Here is a 21,504-nt window from a genome sequence, read left to right as displayed (position 1 = left end):
CAGTATTTTTCCAATATCTCTGACTTGTAGCTTCCTTAAAAAGTGAAATCTTAAAGGTGAACAACAACAAACGTGTGTTCATGCCCCTAGTTTGCTTCTTTGGGTGTCAATTTTGCTTGTTGATTTTCATACCTTAGGAAAACCAGCAAAATCAAGCCTTTTCTTCCTTGTAGGAGGACATGAGAACTAGTGGCAACTCTTTCAGCCCTTCATTGACAAGATATGGGGTTTGGAGCTTTAAGAAAGAAATCTTTTCTCCCAAGCGCATGTCAGGTGTTTGAGATAGAGAAGGGTTGACAAAAATAACAAACAAAACATGTAGTGTTCTTAAAAGTTTTGATACAGTTGCTCAGATTTCACATCCTTGGTACTGTGATGTCATTATAGTACCTCTCCGGTCATCCATAGATGACCCAAAGTAGACAAGAATGGAATTTCTAATGTAAACAAAGCAAGATATAAAATGCTTTTTGTATTGTTTAGTCTGTGGGGGGAAAGCTCTCAGGAATTCTTTATATGTCATAAAGAATTGGGAGGTGATTAGGAGGAAGTAGGGTGGATAAGCCCAATTTTTTCCTCTACTGAAAAGTGGCCTGCTCCCACTTCTCTTCATTCACTGGCTTGTGTTCTAAGGGAAGGTAACGATCCTGTGCAAACCAAAGAGACTAAAATAACTAAATGAAAACTGGAATGAGGCTAGGATTTGGGGTAGAGATGCTGCTGCAGGGAAACCTGAAGCACAGCCAAGCTGAAGGAGACATTTTAGGCTGAGTGTTATGGTTTCATTGTTCTTTGGCTTACCAATAAAGCCAAATCCCAGGAAGGGGTTAGGTGAGCACAGATGACACAGAGTGAGCCTGGGCCTGCCGCCTGTACTCATATTTAGTTGTATATTGCCATCTGAATAGTGTCACTGAGCTCAGTGTGACTACTCAGTATAAGTAAGCATAGCAGAATTGGGCTTATTGGAGAAAGAGTCTGTTCGGTCTGATCGTGTCATGAGCCTTGAAATGTTGCTGAGTTGTTGAGGGTTTTTTTAAATTAAATCCTCATGCATGAGGAGGCCTGATCAAAAAATGTGGGCCTGGTGTTTGTGATAAGGGAGGTTTTTACAGTAAAGGCTGTATCTGGGTTAGACTAAAGCCTGTGCAAGGCTCAGACCATCTCCCCAGATGAAGGGAGTAAGTCCCAGGGACACATGGTAGAAACTAGATGACTCAGACCCAGGTCTGCTGAGATACATATAAAGGGCAGCTTGAGTTGCAGGAAGCAGGCTAGCAAGTCTGGGAGCCAGTCGACTGGAGGAAAACATCGGCAGAAGGGAGTAGAGAGACTCTTCTTAGCTCCCAGGCAGGGGGCCTGAAGAGTAAGACCTGCAGGAGTCCCTGGCCCTGAGGAAAGGACCTGCTCTGTATGATGAACCTGTGTTTCATGGTTTTAATTTAGAGAGATAACATTGAACCCTGAAGAAAAGGTCTGGAAATCCTGATGCTGTTGGGTGGAGGGGGGTTAGCGCTGCAGCGCACTAGCTGGTGAGTTCTCCCTCAGGCTCATATAGCCTCTCTGGACAGAGCATTAGAAAATGGCAGTCTGGCTAAGAGCTTGCCTCCCCTTTTCCTTCTTTAGTCTCTTGCTAGCAATAGAAGCCATAGTGGGTGTTTACACCAGTTCCTGTGGAAATGAAAAGACCACCCTTAGCTGAAGGAAAGGTGGGAATAGGCTGTGCGGACTGCAGAGTGCCCAGGCAATTCACATGCTCTCTTTGGGAGGGTGGCAGTGGATGTCGCTTTTTCGTTCTCTGAATCAGCGTTCAGGGACGAAATCCAGCTTGTGCCAAGTTAGAAACCAACATCTCCTCTGCCATTTGCTGGTTCTCGCAATGGCATCCAGCTGCCACAACTTTAACATCTTTAAAGCTCTCCAAGACATCCAGGGATGGGCAGTATCTCTGAAGGACATTCAGGGGCAAATCCTGCTTCTGCTCCCCCACCCCACCTTTTCCACAGGCATGATCCCTCCCCCTCTGCAAGGAGAGGAACCTGCACAGAGGTGTGCCTCCCAGGGGAGAACAGCTGGCCAGCAGCAGAGCGGAGCACGTGCTGATGCTGTATCCTGCAGAAGGGGGTGCAGTGGACATACACTAGTTTAATGTCAGAGAACTGGGGTGGCACATGTTCTGCCTGCTCCTGGAGCTCATTTTAGGATGGAGCAGCTCTCCAACACCCCAGAGGTACAAGCTGGAAAGACTTATTTACATAATAGGCTCCCACCCTGCAAATTGGGAACAAGTTAACTGCAAGCTTAGGAAGCCTATGCAGCTAAGTACCCATTTCAACAGACATGGCCCAAATTTAACCTTTGGAACCATGGCAACAAGCCTTCCTGATTAGAAAAGAGAACAGACCAGTTTCCAGATTTCACTTCTCACCTTGTTAATCTGAATTTGAACCAAAATTGATCAAGTGTTAATCGATAACTCAGTGATCTCGGGGGTCAAACATACATTAATTCTCACAACAGCCCAGTGAAGTAGGTTAGAGTTATCAGCTTGGGGAGCTGAAGCACGAAGAGATTAAATGATTTACCTCCCCACCCCCCCAGTACATGGGAAGGTGCTAGATGCTCACAATGTCTCTGACACCTGCCTGTCTGCCTAGCTAGCCATTTATATCCTGCTCACCACCATGGCATGGGGTCGGGCTGCCCTTTCAGTGAGTCTGAACAAGTGTAAATATGAAGTGCTGAAGGACTGAATTTCACATCAGAGAGCAGAAGACCTTACCAGGCTCTCTGTTGTATTGAGCTGAACGGAGAGCCACAAACAATACGGCTGAGGACACTCATTCCCAGGGCCGGCGCAACCCATTAGGCGACCTAGGCGGTCGCCTAGTGCGCTGCAATTTTGGGGGCGGCGATCGCGGTGGTATTTCCGCGGCTGGACCTTCCGCCGCCTCTGTGGGGGGGGGCGCCATTTCGGGGCGGCGGAAAAGCTGGCGGCGCTCCTGCTCACTCCCCATCTTAGCAAAACTGCTTCAAACTGTGGTCAGAGTGGTTGTTTGAATGTGACGTGAGATGCTCCTAACCCTAGGACCTGAGGGTTTGTGCATTAGCAATGCTCCTAGCCCGCCATGCTCAGGCCCTACACTCAGTTCCCCCTTTGGCAGCACACCACATTGCCACTTGGCTTCTAGACAAGCTCCTCTCGGTTCCTCTTCCCGCGAAATCAAAGCTTTCCTGGTGTAGTTCCAGTGCACTGTAATTATTTAATCATTTTTCAGAATCACACTTCTCCTCTATAATGTTAATACCATGGTTCTAGAATTAGCTAAATCTTTGAAATCACTTTTATAAATACCTTGACTCTCTCTTACCTAAAGCTGCTTTTAGGAAGAGGTGACAACAAAGAGTCTTTGCCCCTAGGATTTTAAGCTACAAGCTAGATACATATTTGACATTGAAGTCTGATTAGAAACACACTGAGGAAAGCACACGGTGCTTACAATGCACAGAGAAGGGACTGACTCAGCCAGAAAGCCCTTTCTCTTCTTGATTAAACTTGTTCCTGTGCTAGTCCAACACACCCACTGCTTTGAGCCACTCAGGACCAAAAGTTAGTCATTTGCTATAAGATCAACTTATGGCTATTTTAATCCTTTTTGCTATAAAGGTCTAGGTGGCCCCTATTCTATACTCATGCTAGAAAATTGAGTGAGGATGTACTGGGGCAAATTCACCATCACTTAGGGCAGTTGCATCAGGGGTTGTCACTTGGCAAATTGTGTGAAGTTGTGCAGCTTTACCTTCAGGTTAAGTGAGATATCAGTGGTGCATTGGGATTCTGCTAGTCCTTACTGCAGGGTTGAATTTCACCCAGAGAAAATATCCCCTTCGTAGTAGTTATCTTTTTCATGAAAGGTTTGACATGCTGGAGTGAAACTAGAATGAAATGTGTTAGATGTGAATTGAAAAAGACCTTTCTCTGGTTACTGGAAAGAGTCTCATTCTCAGATGCATAACATTAAGTTTACAAGCTCCTAATTCTTTTCCTCTGCTTTAGATATTCCTAGTTAGGAGAGATGGTAACATGAACAACATGGTGCTCTTGGTCCACTTCCCAGCCCAGAATGTGGCTTCTGATGTGCAGGAGTACAACATTAAAGAAGAAAAATCATGTAAGTTTTCTCAAGTCTTTTATCTCTTGCTCTGACCATCAGATGGGCTCTTCTTTTGAGGAATGGTAGATCTTGACTCCTCCAGGAAAATTTGTTCAGATTCATTGTGACCAATTGGCCCAATTCTCCACTGATCTGTACCTTGTGTCGTCATTTGTACCTGTGCACAGGGTGGTGTAAAATGCTACCACGTTAGAAGGGCAGCATTTTATTCAGGCAAATGAGAATGGAAACATTTACACAGGTGTGAGTAGTGATAGAATGTGCAAGGCAATGGAGAATCAATCTCTTCGATTAATTTAGTTTTTATTTCTGCTCTTGATTTTTGCTAATTTATTCTTTATTCATTTCTTATTCAAACACTTTGTACGAATATTTTGACCTATTGGTTGTTCCTGAATTGTTTGTTTTGTCTGTGTCTTCAGCTCTTCAGTATTCACAGTATATGATTGGTCCCCAAAAGAGCATAGTGTTGTTTCTGTTCCCTGATTGGATGACTGAACTTTTTATAAGCAAGAAAGGGGAAACCAAAGAGACTCCAAAAGGCACATGTTGCTTTTGTGTGAGCAAAAAGTCACCAGAGCTTAATTTGTGCCTTGGCTCAGCCCCGGCACCTCTTTTCATGCTGGGCCGCAGTCCGGGCACCTCTTCTGTCAGTGGTGCAAGGCATGATCTTGCATGTACAGTGTGTGCAAGGTCACGCTATGCAGAGGATGCCAATTTGTAGAACAAAATGGCATCCTCCATGCAGTGTGACCTCGCACGTATGGTGCATGCAAGGTCACACTGTGTGAAGGATGCCATTTTGTGTGCCCTGGCATGTCCCTCTTTACAAATTAAGCACTGAAATTCACACCTGTATTGCAAGACATTTTTGCTTTCCAAAAGATGTTTGCAAATAATTTCTTTGATAAGCTATTCACAGAAGAAGGGTCCATGAAAGAAAGTTCATATTTTTTTTATTAAAATGATGAACATTCACACATTCGGTTTCACAGTGTAAGTCCTGTGGCCTCAAGCCTACATGAGAAGGGAGGTAACTAAGTGAGTGAGCTCTAGATGGTATCTACTGGAGAGCAAGGGGAGCTGACTCAGCAAGGCAGTACCTCATTTACATATTAACTATGGGTAGTTTGGGGACACTGGGGTATAATTTGACAAAGTTTTGTTCAAGGGGACAATATTTTTGAGATTATCCTGTTGGGAACTCACCAGGCAAAGCCTGGACAATGACTAGGCATGGGGTCACCCTGATGAAAACTGATGTTTGTCGAGGTGGGGTAAGAGGCCCTGGACAGAGCCAGAGGGCAAGGAGAGAGAAATGGTGTATTGCTGGGATTCTCTGTTTGGGTGGTAGGAACTTGGATAAGTTTTTAAGACCCTTGATCCCCTTGTATTTAAAAATCTGAGCTAAGAGATGTTGTGGCCGAATATAAGCCGAGCTCACCAGAAGTTCCAGTTTTCTAGCCAATGGCAAGCAGAAGTGAGAGACCAGCAGCAGTTTTAATCACCTGAGCCTCAGGCAGAGCAAAGCAGCAGTTGGACTCACCACAGGCCACAGCTTCTAACAGGAGAGCAGCAGACCGAGCAGCAGCATGAGAGCAGTTACATGCAGAGGAATTCAGAGCAATAGTCTATGTCAGCCTAGTGGACTCTGGCAAGGCTCCCCCAGTCCTACCTGCTGAAATCAATATAGCAGGACAGGTGGCAGAGCCCCAGAGCGATCTACAAAACAGGGAGCCTGATTTTCCTGGACTCTTGGAACCACAAACTGTGAGTGAGGAAGTTGGGGACCTATGAACTGAGAGTGGGAGGCTGGGAGATAGAACAAACTGCATCGACCAGTCAGGGTCCAAGTGCCTGGGACTGTGACTTATGCCCCCTGAGGTAAATGGTGGTAGTAAATTGTAAATATTTGTCACCATTCAACCTGGCTTTTCCCTCCCCCCCATACAGTTGGTTTGTTTAAACCTCTATGCTCGTGTCATGAGTACAAATTTGCCTAGCAAATGTGCCCAGAGTGGTTCTAGGTTCCCAGGTTACGGGAGGAGTGGGCAGTACCGGATTTACCCTGGCGCCGGGCCCACACCCCAAAAGGGCCCGGCCCGGTCTGCGCTTCTCCGCCCACCGCTCTCTCCTGCGGGGGAAGCGGGCCGAAGCTTGGTCCTGCCAGCTCCTGCTGCAGCAGGGCAGGCTCCGCTGGCAGCCAAGTTCCCCACTCCCCTGCCTCTTCCCTGGAGCGTGCTGCACTCCTGCCCCTCCCCCTCCCAGCGCTTCCCCTGCCACCGAACAGCTGTTCGCCCACGTGAGGGAGGGGGAGGAGGCGGAGAAGAGGCGGGGGTGAGGCCTTGGGGAAGAGAGTGGAATCAGGGCATAGCCCCTCCCGTCCCCTGCTGTGAGCCGCTCAGGGCAGGAGGCTGGGAGCATCCCCACTACCCCAGCCCTCTGCCCTGACTCCTGCACCCCCCCACACACCCCAATGACCCCAGCCCTGACTCCTGCATCCCCCCATACATCCTCACCCCCATCCTGAGCACCAAACGGGAGCTCCTGCACCCCCCCACATTCCCACCTGCACCCCTCACACCAAATGGGAGCTGCCCCAGGTAAACGCTCCACACCCCAATCTCCTGCCCCAACCCTGAGCCCCCTCCCTAACCCTACCATCTGGTCAGACCCTGCACTCCAATCCCCAGCCTGCTCCTACACCCTAATTCCCTCCCAGACCTTGCACCCCCACCCTCAGCTCAGTGCAGAGAGAGACAAAGAGAATGGGCTAGAACCAGGGAGAAGGTAGGTACCTGTTTTATGTTTACCCCCTCCCTAGCCCTGCTACACTTGCAGTTTACCCCCAGGCCCTCCCTTGCTCCAGGGACCAACCCTAGCTCCCGCCCTGCTGTGCTTTTGCCCCCGGCCCCTGCCTTGCTCCTGTCAGCAGGGACTAATCCTCCCCCCTATGCCCCACTGTGCTTATCTTGCCCCGGCCCCTGCCTCGCTCCAGCTGGGGACCAATCCTTCCCCCACACAATGCCCCTCTGTCAGGATAGATAAAAATCAATGACTTTTTAAAAAAAATAAAAAAATCAGATTTTTTTTAAAATTTAAATTGGATTTACTAAAGATAAAGATATAATGTATCTTAATTAAAACTATCTCATCATGGAATAGGGATTATACATTCTAATTCTATAGTATGAGAAAATATATTCATGTAATGTTTAAGAAAAGTTTTGTAAATGAGTTCTAATAGGTCATGGATTAGGGACCCAATCTTATGGAGTTCCACAGGCTTCTGTATAGATTATTTAGGTTCATCTTTCTATCTACCCAATGGGACTCAGTGCTCAGTCTAGAAGATACCATCAGAGATGCTTAGTTTTGCAGTTCTCAAACTGTGGATTTGTGTCTCCAGAGGTAACATGTTTGTTAACAGCAAAAATGTTTTTAAATAAATAAATAATATAGAGAGGTGAGAAATAACAGACCTCAACTCTGTTGTCCCTCTGCAAATTTGTGTACGCAGAGTCAATCCCTTACTTCTCTCTAAAAGTGAAAAGTTTCAAAAAGTTCAATGACTAGAAGATTGTTTGGGACGGAATAGATCTGAACAAGGAGAAGAAGTCTGGAGATAAATGTGAGAAGCGAGGGACATAAGCATTTTTGTTAAAATATTATGTTTGCTGTTGAAGAAAAATATCCAGAATACTTAACAATGTTGTTTTAGTAAAATAAAACAATTTAAATGTCTGTCCGGTGATGCTCTCCTCCTAATACAGCCTGGCAAGAAAATCCTCCAAATATTAATTAACCTGTTGAATTGGAGATAGTTCACCTCCCAATGACTTCATAAATATCTGCTTCAATTATCTTTGGTAAATGAAATAACCAAACAATCATTCATTTTCTGATATAACTGTAAAACTAACCTGAAAAGTTTTCAAAATAAATCACTGTTTAAAAATGTATAGTGTGTACCTTCTAAAAATGAAACCTACATCTATCTCTGAGTTGTGAAGAATATGTATTAAGGTTATAACAACCAACAAGAATGCACTTTTATGTAGAAATCCATGATTAAATCGAGTCTTCCTAACTAGTGATTTAAATCAAATCCACCCTGCCCGCTGTGCTCTTGCCCCTGGCCCCTTCATTCCCCAGGGGGCCCACAAATATGTTTGGCGCCGGGCCCACAAAAAGTTAATCCGGCCGTGGGGGTGGGGAGGTCTGTAAAATAAATACGTGGCCCTTGCTGCTGCTGACGCCATTGGCAGAGGGGTTAAAACAGTATACCCAGCCCTGCTACATAGCCAGCCAAAATGGGGATTACATTTTACTCTTGGATACATCCTGAAATGCTTGATATTAATTTCTATAACCAGCATCACAAGCTGTTTCTTTTCCCTCACAGCTACTGGGTTTATTTTTGTATCATATATTTGTTTGACTGTCTGAATTATCAAACAGCAAGGGCAAGGGAATATTCCTCGATTAATGGAATCATAGAATTTAAGGACAGAAGGGACCTTTAGATCATCCAGTCTGATTTCCTGTATATCACAGGCCAGAGAATTTCATTGTTAGTCCTGTATTGAACCCAGTAACTTGGTTTTGATAATGTTGATCTTCCCCAAAGGCATCCAGTCTTGAATATGTGTGTGCATAATGGTATATCATGGCACAGAGTGTGTGAAATCACCTTGAACAATTTAAGAATTCTTAAACTATCTATAACAACATCTATGCATTATTCATAAAGAAAATAATATGAGAACTTTAAGGAATAACTGCAGGATCTGAAGAGAAAAGATTTGTTCTTTATTGTAAGTTAACATATCATTTAGATTTTTCTTGGCGCGCTATTGTTTTTTGATACTGTTTTTGAGCTGTTAGCAAGTTCCATTCTTGAACACTGGCCTTATCACAACATCAGATCCAGATGCTGCACTTGTTCAGCTTGTACTCTGCACTATAAAATCTCTGGTTCCTGTGAATAAAGGTAAAATGAAATACTCTTATTAAAAATCACTATATAATGCCTCAGCTATTATTTTAATTTGCTATCTTAGTGCACTATCAATAGAACTATGGGCCCCATTCTTAGCTGGCTTAATTCACTGTCACTCCATTGGTTATATTGATTTATTCCAGCTGAGGATCTGGCCCCAGGAATGGTAAGAAAATGAAGGATTTAGGGTAGTGTTTCTCCAAATTACCACCTCCCAGTTTATAATTCATGTATAACACATGTATAGTCTGGGGCCCAAACAGAAATAAGCTTCCTGTCATTTACAGCAAAAAATTAAATAAATGCACACCATACTTATCGAAGTGGCACAATTCATGAAGCGGTAGAATTGAAACTTAGTTCCCATTCTGGAGTATGAGAAATGGCACCATTTAGTCATGCAGAAGTCAGATTCCTATCATGGTTCTTCACATTATTTTTAGCCCTGAATTCTGTCAGTCATGTGTCCTAGATACCTTGTCAGTTCTTCATACTTAGCAAGTTTGACAGCAACAGACTAGAGCAAGCTCTAAGGGTCATGCTTTTGGCTTCTTCTTCATTTAGGGTAAGTTGCCCACCTTGTTGAATCTAGAGGAATACGAATTAATTCTTATTAATACAAGCTAAAGGATTGTATCCTTTGTACGATGCTACATGAGAAGACAGGAGAATTGGAAAAACCTAATACATCTGCTCTGATTTATGTCTTTTTGGACAACAGTATCTCCTTCTTGGAGGTTTTATTCTTTGAAAGATATTTATTTTAGCAAAGAATCTCATGTTGTCAGAAGACTTTAAGTGGATTAAATACAGTTGCTGGGGTTTTGTGATTTGTATTGTGATAATTCATATTCTCTTTTACTTTTCTAAAGTGCATTTCTTTTTTCCTTGGAACTCTGTAAGCAATGTAAGCATTAGGGTTGGGACATTTGCTGACGTCAGTGCTGAATGACCACAGACAAAAGAAATTGCCTTGCTTGGGAATGTGCATTGAAGATGCAAAGTGCAGAGTACTCTTATTATTATAATATACCAACTGAATCCTGGCCCAATCTGCCAGATCTATAGTTAGAGCTGCTCTACAAGGAACTGCCATACAAGCTGAAACCTGGACGGGGGTGTCATGCTGCCTGGAGTGGATCACAACTGTGAGTGCCAGCCTCAGGGCAGACTGCCAATAAGCAGGGCAGACATCCCAAACTGGTGGTGTGTTCTGTGATTAGATTTCACCAACCCAGTAACAAGTGTGAACTCCTGAAGCACTGTAACAGTCTTACCATAGAGTCACAAACAGTCCTCTTGGGCATTCCAGTCTGTCTTGGCACCCAGGCAAGCTGGACTTAGTGCTGGTTGGTTGCCATAAACCAAAGATCACAAAAGATTCAGGTTACTGACAGTCCCAAGACACCAGTCACTTACCCCACATCAATTTGTATTTCAGATCTCATACCAAAGACAATGCTTGTAGCCAATCCTATAGTAAGCTAACTAAGGATTTATTAACTAGGAAAAGGAAATGAGAGAATTATTTACAGGTTAAAGCAGACAATATATATACTTTTAAAAGATGACAGCATTGTAGTAGTCTGTCAATTCTGAATGTCTTTTAGGGCTAAACCAGGTTGACCCTGGGGATCTCTTCTTCAGTTTCTTAGCTCCAGCCCTGTGAGCATCCAAACAGCAAAAAGAGAGGAAAATTTTCTTGTGCCCCTGTTTTAGTCCCTTGTTCCAGCATTCAAGCTGATGGATAGACTTTTTTGCAAGTAGCATCTTCATGGGTGTGAGAGGGCCATTAACCAAGTCTTTGTATTGTGATATTCCACAATGGCCCATTTAGTTTTTGATAGTCCTCCCTGATGGGCAGTGGACAATTCCTCCTGTCTGGGTTCACGGGTTCAGAGCAGGCATTTTTACAATTATAAAGCAATACTTACAAATCACCTTATAGCATGGGATACAGACATTACAAGTGAAATGAATGCATGTAGCAACTTACAAGCTTTCCATAGAGTCTAAACATTAAACGCATTCTTCTAACACCTATCTTGAACAATATGAATGTCCAGGTGAGCTGGTCTAGTTTCCAGCTATGAATTTGTCAGTGCTAAGCTGACACCTACTGCCTTGGCAAGAACTGGCATGTGGTCTGCCAGCATAACAGGGGGTTTCCATCCTTTGACTTTGAAAAGTACCTTTCTAGTTCCTCTGAGCGTCCTAAATTGAGGCCTTGTTTAGCCGCCCCCCACCTCCCCACTGCACATCACAAACCCTTGAGTTAATCATGGTGACTCCTAGCTGCTCTTTGGCTCTACAGTCATAATGAAATAAAGGAAAGTGATATTTGGATAATTGTGTACCAACAACACTCCCAGGATCTTCCCACTCCTCAGTCTTGTGTAGAATTAGAGTTTCATAGCATATTCTTGAATGCCATCTATGGCCCTTTATCTATTAACATCTATAAATCTTCTTTATGATTATAAAAGTGAGAGAGGGAGATGTCTTTTATAGAGCACTCCTTGAGCACCATATGTGTTACGTTTCCTGCTTAATACTGAGAAATTATGTGACTTATTCAATATTTTCATTCCTAAAATCCAGTTTCATAAAATGTCTGATTCAAGCTTAGTTTCTCTCTGTAGTTCTGCAAATACATGTGAATTTTTAATGTGTACCATATAACAATTGTGTTTTCCCCTTCCTCTTGACAAAAGAGAGGATGTGAGTCCTTTCCAAATGCGCAGAGCAAGGGGTGAATAAGAGAAGTAACTCACCTCACCTACAGAATAAGGAAGAACAGATCATTTTTGATAAAACCATTAGAGAATTAAGCTGGCAAATAAACCAGTGCTGATGGGGATTTTAGAGTATGAGACATCTAAATATGGCAAGTTAAAGTACTATGAGCATCAGGGCTTCAGCATGGGTATTGGTTTATTTGTCTAGGTTCCTAGGCCTCATTCTGCAACCCTGACTCATGTAATTAGTCCCATTGACTTCTAGACTGCTCATAGGACTGAGGGTTGCAGGTTTGGCCATGAGTTCTTGAGACTGACTTTAAATAGGTGCTGGGTTGGTTATTGGTTTTTTTTTTTTTAAGCCTTTAACTGAGTTGGCCCTGGATGTATTGCGAACTCCTTACTGAGTCTTGTCTTCAAAGGTATCTGCACTCTGGCACCATCCGCTCTAGGGACCTCACATTCAGGGGTTTAGAGTGACAGGTGCTGGAGTCTTTGTGGTGGTGTCCCCTAGGCTGTGAAAATCACTCTCCCCTTGAAATCTAGATCAGCAGCTTCCGCCTCACACATGAAATCTTTCTCTTCCTAAGGTGTTTTCTTTAGCACCTTCTCCTCCACTCAGACAGATGCACCTAAATCTCCCATTATTTGTATTTGAATCCTCCCTGGTTGTGTTTATTTTCTGTATTTTTGAGACTGGTCTTTTACTTTATTGCTATAATGTGTAGTTCACGTTGCTCTGATGAGGATGTTCTCTACAGTGTCCCAAGTACCTTGAGGAGGACAGTGCTTTACAAACAATACTGAGCCCTCTCACTCCCTACTGCAATAACCCCCTTGGGAAAGAGGGTACAGAGTAGGGAATCTCCACTAGGTTGTTTTAATTTTCTTGATGGAGGTTTGTGTCCTGTCATTCTGTTGGGAGGCAGGGTTTGCCCCTCTCTGGAACAGACCACAGGGCCAACCCACAAATCCTGGCAAGTGATCACCTGGAGACAAAGATCTTCTCCACAGAGCCCCTGTACCTTTGATCAGGTTCCGTACCCCAGGTATTTCCTCTCCTGCCCCCAACTTTGCTCACTGGCAGAGTCCCAGCAGCTGATCACTGACCCAGGATGCCCCCTTTAAAAGAGAATCCCCAGACAGAGAGGTAGGGCCCAGTGGAAAGATAACCCAGCCTAAAATGTGTATTCAACTCATAAAATCACACCGAAGAGCTCCAAACACATAATGCAGATGGCCCATTGGATGTGGTCTGAACAAGAACTCTGGCCCTGATCATGTAATACTTACTCACCTAAGCAACCCCCTGGAAGTCACATTCATGAATAAAACCCAACCATCCTCCTTCCAAAGGACATGTAACGTGGTGGTTGGGCTGTTATAAAGAGGTTGGTGATCAATTGTTCTGTATGTCCACTGAGGGTAGAACAAGAAGTAATGGGCTTAATCTACAGCAATGGAGATTTAGGTCAAATATTCGGAAAAAGTTTGTAACTATAAGGATAGTTAAGTACTGGCGCAGCTATCGACATCAGTGAGTTTACTCTAAAGGTATATTTGGCCCACTAATTTACTGTGTGTAAGACTGAGTTAGGACTTCAGCAATGGGGGCTTTTTATTACTGCTCTGGTAAGAAAAATTCTGAGGTTTAAGCCAAAATAATGCCTGATGTAACTCCATTGACTTCAGTGAGATTACACCTGGGTTGAATTTGAGCATAATTGAAATTCTTAAACAAATTTAACAAAAACAAACAACGTTGATATTATAAATGGAAATAAGATATCCCGGATTATCCAAACGTGATATTATTTGTAATGAGACACAATGCTGTAGGTTATGGTGCACGGTACCTTGGCTTATAGTATGCTGTGTGTATCCATATAATAGGTTATGCTAGTACCTTGGCTTATAGACAGCAATTGTACTTCAGTGCACACAAAACAGTTCTGCAGCAAAGCCGAAAAGGATACATAATACACCTCGATAGGAAAGGAGCTGAAAATTACTGCCCTCAGAAGAAATTTAGGAGCAATCACTGAATATTCTCCCAAAACTTGCAGAGATAATAGCAAAGATGTTGACAAAGCAATCCAGTATCAAAGCACAGGTCCTGGTCAGACCAATCAGAGTTTTGTATCCAGCACTGTTCACCTTATTTGACCTATCATAGAGATGGGCCCCATTGATGAAGTTAAGAGCTAGATCCAGATTCCAACTTCTCCAGAAGTCGAGGAGAAGGATGGGATTTCATCCAGAAGGATGGGATTTCAGAGCTCAAACTTTGGACCACTCCACTCTGGACCCATCTCTAGTTTAGGCTCATGTACTTGTTCCCACCAGCAGATGGGTATTACTACTAAAAGCAGCTGTGAAAGCAAGCAGCACTGATGAGTCAAAACAACAATTCACGTAGCCGAAGGAGCTCCTGGAATAAGGAAGTTCAGAAGGGTGGGGATCAGTTAGGCAAAAGGAAGAGACAAAGAACAGTGGAGCAGGGAAGCTGGTCCAACAGCTGAGCTTCTGCAACTGATTTCCTTAGCTGCACTGTTTCAAGCGGATATGCTTTCTACTGCATCACAGTCAGCTAACTTAAACCAACTACCAAGTTGTTTCAGCTGTTTCCTGACTCCTCCTTTCTAAGCACCAATGAAAAGAAAATACTGTGATTATGGACTGCTGTCATTTGAACTGAGTGATATGAGGGAAGTTTAAGATGAACTAATGGTGGCTGTGCATGTACTGTGAGGTGCTCTGTAGCAATGGCTCTCAACCTTTCCAGACGACTGTACCCCTTTCAGGAGTCTGATTTGTCTCGTGTACCCCCAAGTTACACCTCACTTAAAACCTACTTGCTCACAAAATCAGACATAACAATACAAAAGTGTCACAGTACACTATTACTGAAAATTGCTTACTTTCTCATTTTTGCCATATACTTATAAAATACATCAACTGGAATATAAATATTGTACTTACATTTCAGTGTATAGTATATAGAGCAGTATAAACAAGTCATTGTCTGTATGAAATTTTAGTTTGTACCAACTTCACTAGTGCTTTTTGTGTAGGCTGTTGTAAAATTAAGCAAATATCTAGATGAGTTGATGTACCCCCTGGAAGACCTGTGCGTACCCCAGGGTACACATAGCCTGGTTGAGAACCACTGCTCTGTAGTGTGTAAGTAACATTGGCCAACAGCTAGCAGTTTTAATAAAAGTTTGCATATTTTACACACAGACATGCAATAGGGTGGGATAGACACACCTGAGGGGGAGAGGGGGTTCTGTATATTGCCTGTAAGCTCAGATATAAGTAAAAACAACAGCTATGATCATATCCCCTAATCAGTGAGAGGTGAAGGCCCTGTGCATACAGTCACATCCCAGCCACATGGATATGGGGCTCAACTGCCTCAGAGGCTGAGTCTCCATTTCCCCCACCCTTGCACAGGGTGTGCCAGGGTTCATAATGGGCACTGAGCAGGGCAGGGGAAGAGAGAGCAGACTGAATATGAATTAAAATAAATAATATGTACTTTGTTAGATGTTCTGCATTGGCTCAAATTTCCACAAGCCACGTCTAGTGGAATTGTCTGCTGTACTTTGTTTGCACCAGTAGAAAAACTAAATGTCACCATGGTAATCAATGGCAGATCCCTCTGATTTTGTTTACCTTTTTTTCTAGTGCATATAGTGTTGTTAGGGTTGCCAGGCATCCGGTTTTCGACTGGAATGCCTGGCACCGCTGACCAGGCCGTTAAAAGTCCGATCGGCAATGCAGCAGGGGCCTGGGGCTAAGGCAGGCTCCCTGTCTCCCCTGGCTCTGTGCAGCTCCCGGAAGCAGCCACCAGGTCCCTGCAGTTCCTAGATGCATGGGCGGCTAGGGAGGCTCTGCGTGCTGCCCTGACCCCAAGGGCCGGCTCCACAGCTCCCACTGGCTGAAAACCGTGACTGATGGGAGCTGCAGGGGCAGCGCCTGCAAGCGTGAGGTCAGTGCACAGAACCTCCCTGGCCGCCCATGCGCCTAGGGGCTGCAGGGACTTGTGGCCACTTCCTGGGAGCTGTGGTAAGTGCTGCTGGGAACCTGCATCCCAAACCCTCTCCTGCAGCCTGACCCTCTGCCCCAGCCCGTAGTCCCCTCCCACACCCAAACTCCTGCCGGGAGTCTGCACCCTGCAAGCCCCATCCCAACACCCCAACCCTCTCTCCCAGCCCGGAGCCCCCTTCTGCATGCCAAGCCCCTCATCCCTGGCCCCACCACAGAGCCTGCATCCCCAGCCAGAGTCCTCACACACACACCTGCACCCCACCCCCCTGCTCCAGCCCAGAGCCCTCTCTCACACCCTGAACCCCTCATTTCTGGCCCCATCTGAAGCCTGCACCCCCAGCCCAGATCCCCCACACCCCAACGCCCTGCCCCAGCCCAGAGTCCTCTCTTGGACCCCAAACTCCTCAACCCTGGCCCCACCTCAGAGCCCGCACCCCCAGCGGAGCCTTCACACCCCTCCTGCACCCCAACCCCCTGCCCTAGCCCAATGAAAGTGAGTGAGGGTGGGGGAGAGCGAACAATGGAGGGAGGGGGGATGGAGCAAGCAGGGGCGGGGCCTCAGAGAAGAGATGGGACAGGGGTGGGGCCTCAGGGAAGGAGCAGGGCAGGAGTGTTTGGTTTTGTGCGATTAGAAAGTTGGAAAGCCTAAGAGTTATTCTGGCATCTATAGCAGCCCTGGAGACTGACCTCCTCACACTCTGAAAAAGATAGGCCTCTGGTAAGAGTGAAGGAATACTTCAGTATCCATGGCCCATTCACCCCTTAGGGCTTGTCCACATAGTGTATTAGCCTGCACCACAGGGGTGTAAATTCTAGTGTGCACTAGCATGTTGTGCATTAACTAGCCCATGTGGGCCCTGCAGGCATGCACTACAAGTTCCCTAGAGTGCATTATTGTAATCCTGTTTCACACAGTACTAATTTAATCACTGAGTGGCCACTTGAGCTGATGATCTTTGTAATGTGAATATTTATCTAGCAGGATTGCCAAATCTTGCAATTTTATCATGCGTCTTGTGATGTCTTTTTCTTAAAGCACCAGCTGATGGAATCAATAAATTACATGAAATCTTAGCTTTAATTTTTTTAAAAATAAGTAAGTCCCTAACCCTCAGGTTAGGGTTGCCAGCTGTCCGGTTTTCGACCGGAATGCCTGGTCAAAAAGGGACTCTGGTGGCTCCAGTCAGCACTGCTGACCGCACCATTAAAAGTCTGGTCGGCGGCGCAGGGGGGCTAAGGCAGGTTCCCTGCCTGCCCTGGCTCCGCGTAGCTCCCAGAAACAGCCGGCATGTCCCTGCAGCCCCTAGGTGCAGGGATGGCCAGGGAGGTTCCGCGCGCCCTGAGTACTGGCTCCCAGTGGCCAGGAACCCCAGGGACATGTTGGCCACTTCCGGGATCCACCTAAGGTAAGCACTGCTCAGAGCCCACATCCCCTCCTGCACCCCAAACCTCTCATCCCTGGCCCTACCCCAGAGCCTGTAGCCCTAGTCGGAGTCTTCACCCTCCTGAGGTCCCTTCCAACCCTCTGATTCTATGAACAGGAGGGATTGAGAAAACCCCTCCCCTGAGTAGCCAATATCCAGTGGTTAGAACACTATGTAGCAGACCTGGGTTTAAATCCCTGCCCCAGAGTGGGGATTGAAACCTGGGTCTCCCACATCCCAGGGAAGTGCCCTGGATATAAGGAGGGCACGTCCTCAGTTTTGTGAATGCCACCTAGGTCTCCTTGTGAATTTAGCCCAAAAAATCAGAATGTTTTGTTCAACCCCCAAATCGTTTTTTGGAATTGCCGGCAAACCGAAAATCAATTATTTGCCCAGTGCCAGTGAAGACAAGTGTAAAACCTGTATCTGGCTGTTAATATACTGTAATAAACCTGCTGCTTATTCCTGGGTACATGCCATAGAATATATTAAATGGAAAAATTCAGGTGATTCTGGGAGGAAAGAGGGTATGTCTACACTATAAGTGCTACTGCAGCACAGTGGCAGCTATGCTGCTGAAACATACACACTTGTTACAATGACAGAAGGGGTTATTCCATCTCGTTAGTAAAGCCAACCCCCTCAAGAAGTGTTAGCTTGGCTGATGGAAGAATTCTTATGTCGACCTAGTGGTGTCTATACCGAGGCTTAGGCCATTTTAACTGTTTCTCAGGGATGTGCATTTTTCACACCCCTGAATGATGTAGGTATGTCAACTTAAGTTTTAGGTGTAGACCAGACCTTTGTTCAGTAGCCACCCAGTGGGGAGATCTGTGATGCTTAGTGAACTGGAAAGGGAAGTGACACCTAGAGGGTGGAGGGGATCAGACACACAGAGAGAGGCAGAGGGTAGTGAGTGGAGGTCGCAGAAAGCCTGAGGGCTGGGCCATGGAAAGGCCTAAAGCTTAGCAGGATTTAAAAAAAAAAAAAAAAAAAGGATTAGCCATTGATATGAATAAGAACACCTACATCTTCACTAATGTCAAGATAGAAATTTACAAGGGATATTTATCCTATGTCAGATTATAAGCAGATGCCAACTGCCTAACTGGAGCGAGGTAGAAATTCCCCAATGATAAGGTTATCCCATTAAGGGGTTTCCTGCACTGTGCTCTGAAATACTGGTACTGGCCACTGTTGGAGACAAGAGGTTGGATTAAGTGGAACACAAGTCTGATCTGGCAAGTCCTGTGTTGCTAAAAGTGCTCCTCGTTATCAGGAACAAGTGAACTACACATATACTGCTGCCTGGGACGAAGCGCTCAATTGTCTGAAGGGCGGGAGTGTGATCTAGGGGACAGAGTAGGTGATTGAGGCTATGTCTACACTTATAGTGGTGTAGAGAGTACATATACTGTATGAATAGCAGTGTAGACGGTGGGCACTGCTTAGGAGAGTAAAGACCTACCAGAACCTTAGGGTGTGTACATGCCTAAGCAGTGCCTCCCCAAGCTACAGTGCTATTTTTAGCTGGCAAAGTCTCCAGCAGTGGAGAAAGGCTCTGGCAGGGAAGACAGCAGGGAAAGGCTCCAACAGCTCCCTACTGCAGGAGCCTTTCCCCTCTGCCTCCCCCCTGCCGGAGTCTTTTACTGCCACATATAACAACCCACCATAGTGTGAACACAGCCGGCCTTTCACTGTGATGTGTAGCTACACATACCCTATATGCTGCTGCCAGTGTCAACAAAGCCTGAGAGACTGTCCCTGACTCTGCCATGGGATTGGTGTGGGCAAGCCACTTAACCTCTTTGTCTCATTTTCTCCATCTGTAATAATAATGCTTACTAGCTCCAGGGGTGTTGCCAGGCTAAGTTATTGTTGTCAAACTTTGAGGGCCTCACATGTAGGGTGTTTTATAAGTGGATAGTATTATTTTCTGTCCCATAAGCCATGTTTAAGTGACACTGGAAGCAGACCACTTTTCAGTTGACGTGTAGTTTGGTACCATAGACTGATTTCCACCTTTCGTCAGACTGGTTGTGGTGAGGATAGGTTCTCTGCAATTCCCACATCCCCAACGCTGGAAATTCTGGTAATTTTAAGGGGTTCCCATTCAGAAGATTCAGCTGAGCTGTGTGCATCGACTGGAAGCTTAGGCAACAATGGCAACAAACAGCTGAGTGGGATATTGTTAAAAATAATAGCAGGAAGCAGAAGTCTCTTGAAGCTCTCCTTCAGGTTCACCAGTACTATTCTGTATAGTACGAAAATGCACGGGGAGCATAAACTCTCACCATCTATACCTGAACCGTGTTTAACATCTCTTTAATGTGCTTCCCATTTTAAACCTGAAACCCTTGTGCATACATTTTTCCTGAGGTGACAATCTGTCGCTTTCTATGTGGCTTCTATGTAAACATACTATTGCTTATCAATGGCTGTTTTTCTTTTCTGTCAACTGGATTTCTCTTTGAAAAATTAAAAAAAAAAGATTTTCCTGATTTTTACACTAGGCTTTAAACCAATACGATTGTGGGAAACACCTGCTGGAAAGATGGTCACACTGCTTTGTTCTTTAATCCCCACTCTGGCTTTTTTTGCTTGATTTTCATTCGCAGGAAGAATGATGCAAAATCTCTGTTTAATCATTATAGGCAAGGCATGATGGTCTGGGGTAATGCTGCCTTACACTGATCTGCAAACTGCCTTAACCATAACCCACAGGATTCAGTGTTTCTAACACTGCTACTTTTAATCAGCACCCCAAATCAGTGCCCTTGTTTTAGTGACTGAACAAGAACATATTATATATAATACTTTGCACTTGTACAGTGCTTGCTCTTAGGATTTCAAAGAGCTTAACAAATATTAATGAATTAAGACTCACACAAGTCTACACTAGGTACTTACATTGCATGAAGTATAACGAGGAAACTGAGGCACATAGAATTTAAGTAATTTGCCCAAGATGTTGGTGACTGAGCTGGGAATAGAACTTAGAATTTCTGATTCCCATTCCAGTACCTTAACGTCAAGAATTTCTTTCATGCTGTGAGGCAGGATGCTGTGAGGGTGGCCCTTTAAGCTAGAAACATTACTCTTTTGATTGACTCCTCTACCCATCTTCACCCTTTCAAAGCAGATTCTCCCCTCCCATATACAGTTGGAAAGTTTGGCTTTTCACTTGAGTGGCTTCATTGAACCCACCCTTCAATATACCAAATTGCTTCCTTCAAAATCTCACTGAAATTTTCCCTTTTCTATTTAGCTTATGATTGATTCTCTCTGTAAAGTGTTTCATGGCGCCGTGTGTTAGAACCAGAGAATTAGGGCTGGTCTACACTGACTCTTCCCCCCCCCCAATCTAAGATACGCAACTTCAGCTATGCTGTCGAAGTAGCTTAGATCGAATTACCTGGGGTCCACACGGCATGGGATCGATGGCTGCGGCTCCCCCATCAACTGCGCTACCGCCGCTCGCTCTGGTGGAGTTCCGGAGTCAACGGTGAGCGTGTTCGGGGATCGATACATCGCGTCTTAACACGACCGATATATCAATCCCGGATAAATCGATTGCTACCCGCCGATACGGCGGGTAGTGAAGACGTACCCTTAAATTGTTCACAAAGTGAGAGAGAAAAACTGGTGTTTAGTAAATTTAAAAAAAAAATTGGAAACTGCAAATTCCATACATTTTTATTCTGTGTTAACTATACAGCATAAGAACTAAGGGTCAACGTTTAAACAGTTGGCTCCCTTCTTGTACCAACAGACAGTAGTTAGGTCATTTTAAATGTCAGCAGCCTTGTCCACACTGGACAGGGTTTGCTGGTATAGCTATAGCAATATAGCAATACTGACAACCTTCCTAGTGAAGACTCAGCTAATACTGAACAAACAGCTGGGCTGGATTTAACCAGCTCTCTAAGGATTCCCTGGTAATCCTTGTATGGTGTAATTAGTGTAATGGCTCTGTGCCACACCCTCCCAGGGAGCGAGGTGTCCATAAACCCAGCGATTCCCTGACTGCCAGAATGGCCCTTGGAGAGGATATAATTTAGAGTGACCCTGATGCTCTTTTAGATTATGCCAGGGACCGGACCAGACTGTGG

At 45.0% G+C, this 21,504-nt stretch overlaps 1 protein-coding gene across 1 annotated transcript in view; it reads left to right on the top strand.

The window, feature by feature from the left end:
• RIN3 (Ras and Rab interactor 3) overlaps positions 1–21,504 on the top strand; it is a 107,292-nt gene that overhangs the window by 36,264 nt on the left and 49,524 nt on the right. The window contains exon 3 of the mRNA XM_034769578.1: positions 4,058–4,172. Coding sequence (XP_034625469.1) covers positions 4,058–4,172 — 115 coding nt within the window. The remainder of the gene's footprint in view (positions 1–4,057; positions 4,173–21,504) is intronic.

Source organism: Trachemys scripta, chromosome 4, assembly GCF_013100865.1.
Source record: "Trachemys scripta elegans isolate TJP31775 chromosome 4, CAS_Tse_1.0, whole genome shotgun sequence".
Taxonomy (NCBI): domain Eukaryota; kingdom Metazoa; phylum Chordata; order Testudines; family Emydidae; genus Trachemys; species Trachemys scripta.
Note: the sequence above shows the minus strand (reverse complement) of the source record. Positions and strands in the feature narration are given on the sequence as shown.